This window comes from Diplotaxodon limnothrissa, linkage group LG5 (assembly GCF_057381915.1).
Source record: "Diplotaxodon limnothrissa isolate DT_005_m linkage group LG5, D_limnothrissa_male_GT1.1, whole genome shotgun sequence".
Classification (NCBI taxonomy): Eukaryota; Metazoa; Chordata; class Actinopteri; order Cichliformes; family Cichlidae; genus Diplotaxodon; species Diplotaxodon limnothrissa.
In genome coordinates, this window is record NC_140600.1 from 39,273,396 (window position 1) to 39,287,509 (window position 14,114).

General features: G+C 39.1%; 1 protein-coding gene across 1 annotated transcript; it reads right to left on the bottom strand.

Annotated features, from left to right (window-relative positions):
• Positions 1-22: 22 nt before the first annotated feature.
• On the bottom strand, positions 23-14,091 carry LOC146632882 (butyrophilin-like protein 10). The gene is made up of 7 exons (XM_085353585.1): positions 14,043-14,091; positions 4,177-4,197; positions 1,463-1,795; positions 1,322-1,357; positions 781-1,062; positions 584-634; positions 23-111 (listed from the first exon to the last, which is right to left on the bottom strand). The coding sequence occupies exons 1-7, from the start codon at positions 14,089-14,091 to the stop codon at positions 23-25; spliced, it is 861 nt and encodes a 286-aa protein (XP_085209711.1).
• Positions 14,092-14,114: the final 23 nt, after the last annotated feature.

Genomic DNA, 14,114 nt, shown 5'->3' on the forward strand with positions numbered 1-14,114 from the left:
CATCTGTGTAACAGCTGTGATGCTAAACAGGTTCTGATTTGAGTGTCAGCTCTGTGTCACCGTTCTCAGGACCCTCAGACGTCTCTGTGCGTCTCGGTTTCCTCCGAAAAACTACAGAAGAAAAAAAAAAAATATTACATACAGTCAGTTTACGATATTAAATGTAAACTAACTTTAATTTCGGTGATCACAGAGAAAAACGAAAACAGCAGATAAATCTGATAAAATAAAATAAGACACATTTATAGCTAAACATGCTTCATAGAAGAAAACTGAGACACGGTGGCTGTAAATTTTGTTGAAATCAAAATGTTTATTAGTAACTGCAGTTTTTTCATCATTTTTAAATGATAAATAAATCTATAAATCCAAAGTATCAGCTGTAAAACCAGACGATATCTGAATCAAATGTCAACAATTTGAACACAACATTGGTCTAAGCATCTGTTACATGGATGTCTACGTCTGACATGTTCAAATAAGTGTTTTTATTATTTACACTTACCTCTGCTGATGCGATATTTGACTTTAATTATAAGAAAATAAAGAAGTAAAGTTGAAATTCCTCCAGAACACATCCAACCTATCAGCGAACCGACTCCAGGACTGCAGGACTTCACCTCTGTCTGTTTCTCTGAAACATTAAATAAAAGGTTGATGCAGCCTCGCTGGATGCAACAAATACACAACTAAACCTTTTAAACTGTGCCAAGAAATCTATTAAAGAATAAAAAGATCTGATAATTACAGTTATTATAAAACAACAGAAAAAAAACTTACGATAATGCAGGTAGATCTGTGCATCAGTTTTATGGCTGAGCTCCTCCTGTGTGGCTACACAGTGGAAATGCTCAGTTGTTGTCCTGGTCACCGTGGTGAGGAGGGTGATGTCATAGCGCTCTCCTGTGCGTGACACCTGTGGCTCCTCAGCAGGAAGGATGTTCCCATCGCTGTCCCTCCACTCTACTTTAGGCTTTGGAGAAGCACCTCTGACCTCACACTTCAGCTGCAATCCGTCCTCGGTGGTATTAAGTATCCTGATGTCGGGCTTTGGAGCAGCACCTGTGAACGCAGCACGGTGGCAAAGAAAGGAGGAAGTGCTGATCTTTAAAATCACCAGTGTCTATGTTTATCATTCATGTGAAGTAATTGACTCTCATCCAGATAATACTGTCCACAGCAGCATAACAAACCAGGTTCAGGATCCAGCCCAACTGAGGTTTATCACAAAGGACAGTTTGAGATGATCTGTTTGTTTCCTAAACCCAAACTGGGAGCAGCTCACACAGATTACAGACACTTCAATGACATCATCACTCACCTGCGATTTCACCTGATCGATCTTTCAGGGTAAGCTCTGCAAGGTAAAACATTTAAAATTATTTTTTTAAACCACCTGGTTCAGGTAGAAAAATGGTCTTCACCATTTTTTCCAGGATGTTCTCCAAAATAAAAGACTCACCAACATCAAGCTTTATTCTGAAAGTTTTCCCTTCCGGCTGCAGATGTGGAAAATCACAGGTGTAGACGCCACTGTCAGCCAGCCTGGTGTTTCTGATGATGATGGAGGCGTTACCAAACTGCAGCTCTTGTGGGAAATGTGAGACCCGCCCTCTGAACTGCTCGTCTTGACCTGGACGTCCATTATTGTACTCGTCACGAGCAGCGTACAGGAAAACCTCCTTCTGGTCATCTTTCTTCCAATCAAAGAGCTTCTGTTCCAGGTTCTGATTGGTGCTCAGGGAGCAGGGTAAGATGGCATCACTTCCTTCTGAGACAACCACCGTGACGACTCCTGGAACGAATCATATTTTTTATTCTTTTTAAAAAAACAAAAAAAAAAGAGCTAAATACAACATGTAGATCATATAGAACACAGTGAGCACACACATGCCATTTCAGCTACTCTGACATGTTTACATCATGTTAGTTAGAAGACACATTTATTTGAGAATATTGAGAATATATTAACAGTTGAAACCAAATATTTACATATACTTTAGGGAGAAAACATAAGAACCTTTTTTTTTTTTACTGTTAAACATCAATTTAGAGTAAACGTTTTTGTTTTAGATAAATAAATATTGAAATATCTTTTGAATTAGTTAACTGTCAGAATAAAGAGAGACAGAGCGGTCTATTTTTTATCACTTTCATCAAATTTAGGAGTACATATACTCTAAGTTATAAGGGAGAGAGAGGAACAGAGATGGAACAAGAGCAGGTGAGACACATGTTAGTCAAATGGTTGTTTGCCAAAACTCATCAGAACATGTATCTCGTACCTAGTGTAACTTTCTAGGTTTGTTATTTTTCAAGTTTTATATTTATTAAGTTATGCAGGGTTGTTTGCACAACAAGACTAAATAATTATATAAACTATTCAGAGTCTAAATACTGTTCTTTGGTAGAATTTAAAAAATAAGTGTAGTTGAATTGAAAGCCTTTATTGTCATTATACATGGTATAACGAAACTGGAAACAGCTCTATAAAAGTGCACACATGCTTATAGCACATTATAAAAACTATACAATAATAGTGCAGGTCTATGATGATTTTGTTTTGATTCTGGTTCTGAGTAAATCGGTGGGAATTGGTGGCCTAAAGTAGTCCTGATTTTGAACTGTTGTAGTCCTGTTTTAATTCCGGATCAGTTCTGGGTCTGGTTGAATTGGGGTTTAGTCCTCGTGTCTTGATAGAGCCCTGATTTTGTTCTGCCTTGCTGCTTAATTAAAAAACTAGTTTAAGATGTCCTGCATATGTGATATACATTTTTCCATATATGAAGTCATTCTTTTTTGAACAAAACTCAAAACACAGCCTAATAAAATTTTCAGTCATTTCCAATCACTGTTGATAAATATAGAAATCATTTTACTTTTGTAAATTTTTTTCAAATAATTTAAATAAAGATTTTAAACTTTCATTTTTCTGATCTTGTTTAATAAAGAATTGGAAAAGGTGTGACCATGTGGTACAACCATACGTTTTGGGACTACTTTTCGGTAACACTTGCCTCTGCACAGCCACAGTGGACTCTAAAACACTCAGGATTGATTGAAGTGCGCACTTACAGCTTCCATTCAGCGGCACCTACTGTCGTGGAATTACACTGATTTTATACACAGCATCTTGATGCATTCTCAATCATCCAAGAAAGTAAATCTCCAAAATTGCCAGGATTTATACATCAGGGAAACCAAACAACCTCTGGCGAAGCGGATGGCACAACACAGAAGAGCCACCTCGTCAGGCCAGGACTCTGCAGTCTATTCACACCTACAGGTCAGTGGACTCTCTTTCAATGATGAGGATGTAACATCCTGGACAGGGAGGAACGCTGGTTTGAGCGCAGAGTCAAGGAGGCCATTTACATGAAAAGGGAACGACCATCTCTGAATCGAGGAGGGGGCCTAAGGGTACATCTGTCACCATCTTACAATGCTGTGATTGCAGCCATTCCCCAACTCTCTGTGAATGGGACTCATGGCCATTGATCAGTGGTCTTTGGTCAGTGGTTGTTGATCAATGGTCATGAGAATTTGCATAATTATGATTAAGGAACTGACCTCCCAGCCCTTTGTTCCCTGAGTGGGCTGGTTTCAGTCATTATGCAAATGTATTGTTTATAAGATCAACTTTTGGAGGTTTATACAGCAGTTTGGGCCGTAACAAAAACGTTACACATGCAGCTGTGACGTCACTTCAAAGTTTAGTTCTGAGGCAAAATGTGTTTTGTTTTTATTAAACGTCTCTTTGCTGGTCTGAACCAAAGTCCGGCTCACTGCTGTGGGTTCAGTCGGACTCTGTCACGCTGCTCAGTGTGAACTCTACGCATCAAAACACGAACTACAGAGCGTCTTACAGACTGACTCCTCCGTTAATCATTTCCTCTTGGAAGCCACAAAATGAAAAGTCCTTTTATTCACGAGAGCAGATCAGGTGATGTCAAAGAGCCGAGGCGACACGAGGAGAGGACCGCAACGATTTGTGACGCATATTTTTTTATCCAGAGTTTAATTGGTTTGAAAATGTCTCAACAAAACATCACATCGCTAAAGTTTGAAAGACTTTAAAACAAACACAGCTGTCTGTAATAAATGAGTGTTGACGGTCAGCTGTTGTTATTCATGTATGTAAACATCATTTGAGAACTGTGCTGATTCGCTTCTTACCGTCTTCGCGTCCGGTTGTACCTGCAGACAGAAGAAAAAAGTGCACAGACGGAAGGACCGCGATTATCAGATTGATGAGTTGATGTATCATGACGGGGAGGCTGTAACAGGCAAACTGAACTGTAGCGCCTGAAGAGTCGAAAAAGTCCGATCAGATCGAGTTTATTAAACACTAAAAACTACAACTTTAAAACTCTCGCTGTGCACACCAAACACACTTCTGCACAAACACAATGCAACAAAGCACAGGGAGGGCTTTAAATCTGTGGGCGTCACTGCTACTGTACGTCACGCGTGATTGTGTTTTTTTCTCCTTTGCAGCAGAGCAGCTTCCTTAAACTCTCATAGTTTAAACAGTTTAATTTAAAGCTCTGGTTCCATTTTTACATTATTAAACTTTCTTCTTTATTAAACCAAAAACGATCTCCTTCTCCTGATCCTGTTTGACAATCACGAAGTATCATAAAATAGTCAAAAACACCAGGGCAATGTTTTTAAAGAATTCCAGTTTTATCAGAACAACAGTCCAAAGGTTTCATTTGATTTACAAAAATCGAAAATATTTAAATAGGAGTGTTTTCCTGATCACAGTCATCACTTCAAGACTCCACATGTTTGACTTCCTCATGATCACAGAGCTGAAGTTAGAGACCGAAACTAATCAAGCTGAATCTAAACCCGAAATCTTCCCTTAACCGTGTAACAATAAGATGCTCTCTGCCTTCTCATTGGTTGGAGAGTTGTGAAACGAAGTTCTTCTTTTTCTTGAGGGTGGCAGCTTCACTCTGGCGTGAGTCATTTTGATCCACGGTAAGTGGTAAGGTCACGTGTTTGTAATGTCTGCAGTTGCTTTTTTTTAGTTTGTTGAAATGAAGACTGTGAGGATTTTATATCCGTGCTCTTTCACCTGACTGCATCTTCAGTCACAGGACATGAAAACGTTAAGAATACAAATGACAGTAAATATTTCAAATGTTAAGCTTTGAGCGAAAATATCTTCTAAATGCATGTATAAATGAACTGACAGAGCAGTGATGGAGCAATTAGATCATTTTTGTTAGAAAACAGTAAAACCCCAAATTGAAACCGCTCACTGTAAGTAGGGGAGACCGGGGATAGTTGTAACATTTTTGACATTTCTGTCTGTAAATTGGAGCTCTTTTAAGGTAGTGGATTCAAAATGTAATGCAAAGTATTTACATGTCTCTGCTATTAAATAGTGCAGCTATTTTCTCTGCAGCACAATTATCCATTGCATGGTATGGTCTCAAACACAAAGAGTGAAATGTTACAATTAACCCCATAGTCTGGGTTAGTTGTAACATATCCTGGGGTGAAATGTAACACAATGAAATAAGAGTACTAACAAAATATTAACATGTAATCTTTGTTTATTCAACACATGAATGCACTTAGAGCCATTTATGTAGCTGTGTGTGTGTGTGTGTGTGTGTGTGTGTGTGTGTGTGTGTGTGTGTGTGTGTGTTTGTGTGTGTGTGTGTGTGTGTGTGTGTGTGACAGAATGCAGAAATCCAGCTTTTGAACATATTCTAACCCCCCAAAAAAGACAAGTTATGGAAATTTCTGCAACTGAATATTTCATTAATTTTGGTTGGTCTTCCTTGAGTTTGGCCTCATTGGCTCAGTGGGCATTATAACCTACAACTCTTGCACCAATTTTGAACATAACAATGAAGCTGAAAAAATGTAGTTGTTCACCAGCATCGCAATTCCATTACTTTTTATCCTGGCTTACCTTGGTGTGGTTTGCAAAGTGCTTCAGAAAGATGAGGAAATCTGTTTCTTGCACCCATCCTGATTTATTTCCACTACCAGTACTTCCTACTGGTCCATCTCTGACACAGTGGTCTGCATAATGTATGTGTGGGAACACAAACAGTGGAGGAATTGTGTTGCCAATGGCATTAACCGCATATACAAAAGCGACCAGTGAACCTCTCTCTGCTGATGTCGTTGCCCCAACTTGTTTAATATAAGTTAAAGTAATAGTGTGGTAAGTTGTAACATCTGCATTATTGTTACAACTAACCCAGACTGTTGCTGTTACAACTGACCCAGACTCCTATAGCCATGAACTAGCTAACATTACAGCCAACGGCTAAAACATTAGCACTAAAGACCTACACAGAATATATCCCCATAGACATACAAATAACATAATTTAAGTTTGATGAGTTTAACTGCAAAGCAGATAATGCTATTAGAAATTGAAATAAAATAGAAAAACTTACTTTTTGGCATACAAATTACTTTTTTTCATGTTAAATTGTCTGTGTTTGACAAAATGTGCTGATTTTTCACATGTGATAGCAGAACTGAGTTGGGCATGCACAGGATGAGTCACATCATTTGAAACTTAGCCCTGATTGGAGAAATTGGAAGTGTTACAACTGACCCACGTTACAACTATCCCCGGTCTCCCCTACGTCATTGGCGACTGTCAAACCTTTGAGTCGCCGAGCAGCTGAACAAGGGAATAATGTTGACCGCCCGCGGTTCAAATGTAAGACGAACTTTAAGAATGTTATGAAAATCCCTAAAAACCATCCAAAACAACTGTGATCAAAACATTCCTGGCTTGAGCGGTCAGCAGAAGTCGTCTTCCCCGATCACCAACTCACTTAGAAAAAATCCCTTAGTAAGCGAACAGGTGATATTACTACTACAACCAACACCATGTGACGTGTCTGTGAAGGTTCTCAGTCATCCAGGTCGTCGTACTCTAAGGAGCTTGGAAAGAACACCACGTGACCCAATGCTACGCATTTACACCCCATTCCGGTCCCTAATTATTACATTATTACTGCAATAATTAAACTTCCGACACGATAACTGAAGACATACTGTAGGAACAATATGTGAGTGTTTCCTGTTTTTTGATAAACACGGTTGGTTTAAATGCACACAATGGTGCACGGCTGTGTGGCGTGACTCACGGGTGTGTGTTAGATGATAAATGTGGTTGCACTCTCCTGTTCACCGCACCTGCTGTTTAATGAGCAAAAAGGTAGGGTGAGCATGGGGGGAAACTTTATGTTGACCACAGCTTGATGTAGCCTATAGTTTAATGCACTAGTTAATGCCATAGTGTGATGTTACAGTTTGGCATAGTATGCTAATTAGTATAATATTTTTTGAGTTGCAGTGATGTTTGTTTGTGCATTTGTTTTACATTGGATCCTATGTACTCATTTGTGGGTTTGGACAGTACAATGTGGAATAAAAGGAACAAATGGCAACAAATAGCTCGGCCATTGGTTGGAGGAGCTGCAATATCTAGTAAACAAAATGTTTGTAAGTTTTATTGGATTATTTGTATATCGATAATGTTTTATTGGTGGTCATGGTTTGCTGTTGCCGTTGTCCACGCAGCCTTTAGAGTAAGCCTGTGGCTTCACACAACGGATTTCTTTTGGGAGTTGTTTATTCCCCTGTTAGGTTTCAGCGGTACAGCTGCATTAGGCAGTTATACTGATTTGTTTAGTTGTTTTGCATCAGGCGGCTGAAGCCATTGGCTTGGGAGTACCGCCGCAGTTTGTGTTGAAGACGGTTTGTCTTCCTCACAGCTGACGGTATGGAGGTACATAAATACCCACCGCTAGTATGCACAGAAGACTACGCTGAGTTAGCTTGTTAATTTTAATAGATAGATTAGTGAGGGATACATTTCTCCTGTTAATTGTGTGTGCGGCCAAAATTTACAGAAAGGAATGTCATTAAGTTGATGTTAGAATGAAGCTGTGTGGCATGTAAGGTGCAGTTTAATGTTTGGGTTTTGTAACGTTTTAAAGAAAAAAGGATACGCACCAATTAATACAACGTGTTGATGTTAATGGAAAGAAAAGACGGCAGAAACCGACTGCTAAGGCGTTGGAAAATAAGATTGAAAGGCTTCAAACAGAACGTGACACTAAGAGTAATAAAATTAAAAATGCCACAAAGGTTATTAAAGAATTAAAGCAATCTGAGGATTGTAATATTCAGTCTCAGAGAATTTGTCTGTGTTGTTTGATGCAGGTCATCTGCATGAAACCCTGGTTCCTTGCTTCCCCAAGAAGGACGGGAAAAACAAACTGCTTGGTTCTCAGGTATGTGTGTGCACATAATATTGGATTTGTGGAAGGGATTGAGAATTATGGAATGCCAGGACTGCCAAAATGAATTAATTAAATACACCATTAAATAAATAATTTATTAAATTTGGAATTAAATAATTAAATACATATTTATGACATTTAATTAATTATTGATACATTTAATTATTTCATTATGTATTTATTTCATTTTGGCAGTCCTGACCAGTAAGTCAAGACAGGTCGATCCTAGATAATTGATTGCTGGTGTGGACTTGGGGCAGGTATCCCAGAATGCATTTCAAATCACAAGCAACAATGGTGGTGGCGCTCTAAAAGTTTTTAAATGCCCTGTTTTTCTGTCACCAACTATACTTTTAATAATGTTTTACCCGTGAATGTAGTGGTGTAAAGTTCACATCTGGTCAGCTGGTCAATATAGAACATGTTTGCAAAAGTGCTCTAAAGTTTTCATTGTTGTCGCTAGCTCAGCTAACAGTCAGCTGACCGAGTGTACCGAGCTCACAGCTCTGATGTTCCAGCTTAACTGGTTTTTACGTTAACCGGTTAGATTTGTGTGTTCCACATGTTGCATCTGCAGATTCTCATTTTCACTGAACGGTCGTCTCTTTCCCCCTGCTCTCGTGTCTGTGTTGACATTTTCCTCACGACACCAGCGATCGGCTCGGCAGACCCTCAGACTACGTCCACACATCGTTTTCTCTCCGTTTTGGCCTCCCGTCCACACTGAGACTGCGTTTTTGCAGATGGAAAACGCAGGGTTTTCAAAACGCTCTCAAAACGCATACATTTCAAACCGTGTTTTCATGTCGTGATGTGTCCTGTGTGTCGAAGCTTCGAAGCGTGTGTCAGGTAATCTCGGGGGCAAGGGCGTAGATTTGGCATGGACTGAAGGGACATGTCCCCACCAATAATTTGATCGATAGAAAGAAAAAGAAAAAAGAAGAAAAAAAAAACGATCTATCAACGTCTCATTCGCCAAGCGGTACAGAAAGCGTTAAATTACTGGAGTCCTACGTCATGTGACAAATATGGCCAATGTGATTGGCTGTGCCTTTCAGGGAGCTCTGTTTAGTTTTAGTAGCGGCAAGCTTGCGCTGCGAGGAGGAGAGGAGGACGGCAGCAAAAAGGAAGAATGTGGATATAGGAAAGTGTTTTTCAAAGAAACCTGTAAGTCACTTAAAGCCAAGTTAACTCATAAAATGTGTCCGTCACAATAACGTTACAGGCTATGCTAGGCTTTGGCCCACATCAGTCTAAAATTGTATGTAACCACGAATAACGTTTTTTGGAAACTAACTGCACAACATGCAGGACTATTAGTTCTCTTAGTCTCAGAGCAGCATTTCTAATTTTGATTGAAACTGTCAGAGAAAACGGCAGCTTTGAGCAGCCAGGATATTAGTTTACAGAGGCTGTTAAAATTATATGTCTAATGTTAAAATGTTGGAGACACAATAATTTCATCCTAATGGTAATGCTATTTTCATAGGGTTAATTTTTGAGACAAAATATCACAAAGTAGTCATGATTTTCCAAATATTCCACCTCGGAGTGCAGTTTGCACAAATTGTTTTTAAAATGCACTCACCCTACAAACATTACTGATGAGTTAAGATCTGCACAAACTGACAGAAACACTGAAGCAGCTCCACATTTTATTCTTATTGTCATGTATGTCCTATTTGTCAGGTGACAGAAGAACCAACACAAAGCTCAGTTATTCATATAAAACTATGAATTGTAATTTTAAATGGTTTAAAAGCATGTAGAATAGCATATGTATGCAAGTATATTTCTGCTTTTATCAAGAAGCAAAGACAAAAAGGGAAAAAAAGAAACCGGCAGCGTTCGGTGGTTGAATCATCTGTCCCCACCAATGCCTAAACCAAATCTACGCCCTTGCTCGGGGGAGTTTTTGTGAAGCACGTATCGAGGCTTGCTTTGATTACGTATGCAGTGACATTCGAGGCCTCGCGGGCAGTCGGTACCATGTGACTGATTCAGGAAGTGGCTCGCCGGTTCGCGCCAGATGCGAAAGCGCTATATAAATGCAATCCATTATTAATGTGATTTCTGTCTTTTAGTTTATTAAAAAGTGAAGCACCACACACTAGTTTGTGTCATTATCCAGATGTACATAAGCATGATTACACAGTTACACAATCATACCAAAACTCTGTCCTGATAGTTTCCACTTTCTCTTTTGTATCAGACATACTGAGACAATATTCGGGATAAATAAACATGAAAACAATTTATTCAGTTTAGAGGTTTAGATAATACTCCCAAACAGTTGATTCTGTTCATCTGGAAGTTATGTTTTCAGTGGGAAAAGGAGTTACTTGGATGAGTGAAGAAGCGTTTCTCCCCCTGAAAACTCTGCGTCCAGGTGAGCAGAATCAACTGTTTGGGATTCCTTACTTGGATGATTGAGCATATTGTGACACAATAAATAATATGAATACATTTTATTTTAGATGTCCTTCAAAACACTCAAGTTCACCTTGCACAAAAGAGTTAAAAACAATAAGTGGCTGTACAAAGTCTGTGTTTGCCTTTGTACTGCATTTCCTTTTAGTTATTTATTAGTAACAAACTATTACACTAATCAAAGCCATTAAACAACATCCAACAGACTTTAAGTTCTCCAACAAACTGAACGATGTGAAAATCGCACAAATGAACCTGAACGTTTCCTGGAAAAGTGAAATTAAAAATGTTTAAGACTAACTTTAAAAATGATGTAAAGTGTATTTTTAATAAGATTCAGATTTATCGGAGGAATTTCTAAATTCATGTCATTAACTGAGTATCTGTGATCATGACTACATGAATTAAACAAAAACTGAACTTTATAGCAGCAAACATGTGAAATAACGACAGGCTGAATCCAGTCGAGTCAATAAAAGTTTATCGTTTAATGTTTGTCATTAATCATGAATCCACAACACAGCAGTTTGTTTAGTGAGTAGGAAAAACGTGAGTATTTACATCTACCATCATACACGTCACAGTTTATACCCATGCTAACACAACAAAGACTTTTATATACAAGAAATACTATTAGCGTCGTCATACAAAGGAGCGCCATCGTTGGAACTATCTAGATTTGTCATTGATGCAAAATACACAAAATCATAATAAACGTCTCCTCAGCTGCCCTGAAGTGATCGCGATAATTCGACAGAATGAACTTGGATCGCTGTGGACCGGGTTTAAAAACTGGTTTACATCAGAAAACACAAGGCGAGACGATCACAGTCTACGTGTATACGAGGTTTGCCCTTCATGCCCGCGATAATACGCCCTCTCCTCGCTTATGTACAAAGAAATCAACGCGTCTCCTCCGTGAGCTCCGTCGGATTTCCCTCCACGTTCCTCCTTCTAAAGGAAACACAGACTGGGTGGGGTCAGTGGTTTTAGTCTCACACAAAACTTACTTTCTTTTAAAAAAGCACCAAACTACTTTTAATTTTCCTGCCATCCGACACGTTCAAGCCAAAGAACAAAAGAATGAACTGAACGTCCTACAAACAAACCTCTGATTTGCATAGTTCATCTTCACCTGCTTCGAGTTTGATTCACTGAAATCTGAACACTTCATCGCTGCAGACCGAGTATGCAGGACCGTTTGTTTAAAGCAAGAGTTCACAGCAAAATCAAAGATGTCATTTTAACTGTGGTAACCGTAGTAACCGTTTACACATCTCTTTTGTTTTGGTGGGAATGACCCAGTTTTGGAGATATTAGGTGCAGAGATTTCTGCCTTCTTTTCAATACAAACTACTAAACAGCACAAAGAACTACTTTCTTTTTACTGTCTACATCTGCCAGCCAATGGAAAATGCAGCCAGGTCTCTCTTTAGTGAGCAAATAATTAATATAAGCTGGTCAAAGCAGGCCGTCACTTTACATAAAAGATGCCGTACCCACCAGCGAGGTCCCCCGTTGGATATGAAGGATGCTGCACATTCATATAGCAGCAACTTGTCAATTACACCCTGGTTTATCCACTTGTTTGCCTCCAATAGAACGACAGCTGATAAAATTAAAGTCCTGCCACTAGTGAGGCTCATCAGGTAAATATTTACTGAGGTCATAGTTCAAGCTGCGGGGGTTGTTTTCTCAGACTTTTTCTGCAGGACAAACAGTTGCCCCCTAGTGGCCACTGGAAAGAACGCAACTTCCAGCTTTGTTTTAATTTTCAGACGTGGAAGCTACAGCCATCCTTTATATACAGGCCCAATCCCAGTGTCCACTCACAGGACGAAACAGACTGTTACCGGGATAAATTCTGTAAATTCCTAAGTTAATTTGTAAATTTTTGTAGTAAATTGTAAATATTGTAAAACTTTTCTTCTGTCATTTAATGGTCGGGCATTGTACAGCTACAAGCATTTCACCCCCATGTCATACTGTGTATGGTTGTGTGTGTGTGTGACAAATAAAATTTGAATTTGAATTTGAATAAGAAACAAAAGCACCAGAATAAAACCGTAACGCAACAAGCACAAAGGAGCAACGACACAAAAGGCAAAAGAAAATCTATGCACGTGTGATTGCAGCATATGCATGTAAAGTAGGTTTAGTTCAGGGAGAAGAAAATAGTTCCCACATGAAACATCTTCAATAGGTTGTTGCTGCTTCTTTACTTCTCAGTAGCTGATCAACGATCTCAGATTCTCAGTTTAGCTCAGATATATTTAAAAGACAGCAGATGTCAAAATGTTCTAAAAGGATGAACAGAACTAAAAATCAGGAGAAAATAAAGTACATTTAATTCTGCTGTGAACTTTTCTTTAGTAAACTGTTGTGTGACTTCTCTCTCTCCCTCTGGTGTAATTCGATCCTGATATAACACACTCTCTCTCACAAACTGCCGTAACAGCGCACACCTTCATTGTTGCAGTTTCTCGTTGCTGAAAAGCTTCTCTAACCTGCCTGCATCATGTATTTACAGCATCCCTGCTCACAGCTCTTTGTAGGCTCAGAAGGATCAAACATAAACGGCTCAGCACGACTGCATCAGGAGCTTTACAGATAAACAAACACACAGAATGACAGAAAAGTGATAAAAAATTAAACCTTCCAGTGCGTTATGTGAACTGGAGGTAAAGGTTGCAGGAAGAAAAAGCAATAAGGTGATTTCTAAATCTGGCTTTGTATAAACGTATACATATTAATATCAATCTTCATGTTTTGCAAAGGCAACAAGCATAACAGATGTGCTGTGAGAAAACCTTTGAGAGCACTCAAAGCTGTTTAAAACAGAGGTAACATCATATGTTGTTGGCATAAACACAAAGGCGTCAGTGCGAGTCTGTAACAACTGTTTATATCGCTGTGAATACACACAGCGCATGAATCCACCATCAGCTGCACTGAGTGTTAATATGGGTTTCAGTTTCAACAGGACAACAATCAACTCGAACTCTTCGCACAAGGATGAAAGAGTTGATCATTTAGGGAATAAATGAACTAAAATGATTTTAAATGAAATTTATAACTAAAAGTAGAAAAAGAGAGAAGCTAAAGATCTAAAAACAGACAGGTTCAAGGAGGTAACTCGAGCCGTGCTGCATAATTCACCTGTAACATCATCAGTCAGTCCACCAAACACCCGACTTCATGAATTCAGCAGTTTTCTGCAAACTGTCCGGGCTGTGGTGCAGCCTCTGTGTGAGCCGCAGGACAGTTTCATGGCTTTAACTTTTATAAGTGGGGAATAAAGAGACTGGAAACGCTCACCGGACACAGAGCGCCACTGAAAGTCCAGCTCTGAACTTCCACTGAACATCTTTAACCATCACTGCTTCACTC

Bases quoted from the DNA above. Each gene is read 5' to 3' on its own strand.
- LOC146632882 (XM_085353585.1), bottom strand. From the start codon at position 14,091: ATGTTCAGTGGAAGTTCAGAGCTGGACTTTCAGTGGCGCTCTGTGTCC. The intron at 4,198-14,042 runs GTGAGCGTTTCC...TTCTGTCTGCAG, and splicing joins TCAGTGGCGCTCTGTGTCCG to GTACAACCGGACGCGAAGAC. The intron at 1,358-1,462 runs GTGAGTCTTTTA...TTTACCTTGCAG, and splicing joins CAGAATAAAGCTTGATGTTG to AGCTTACCCTGAAAGATCGA.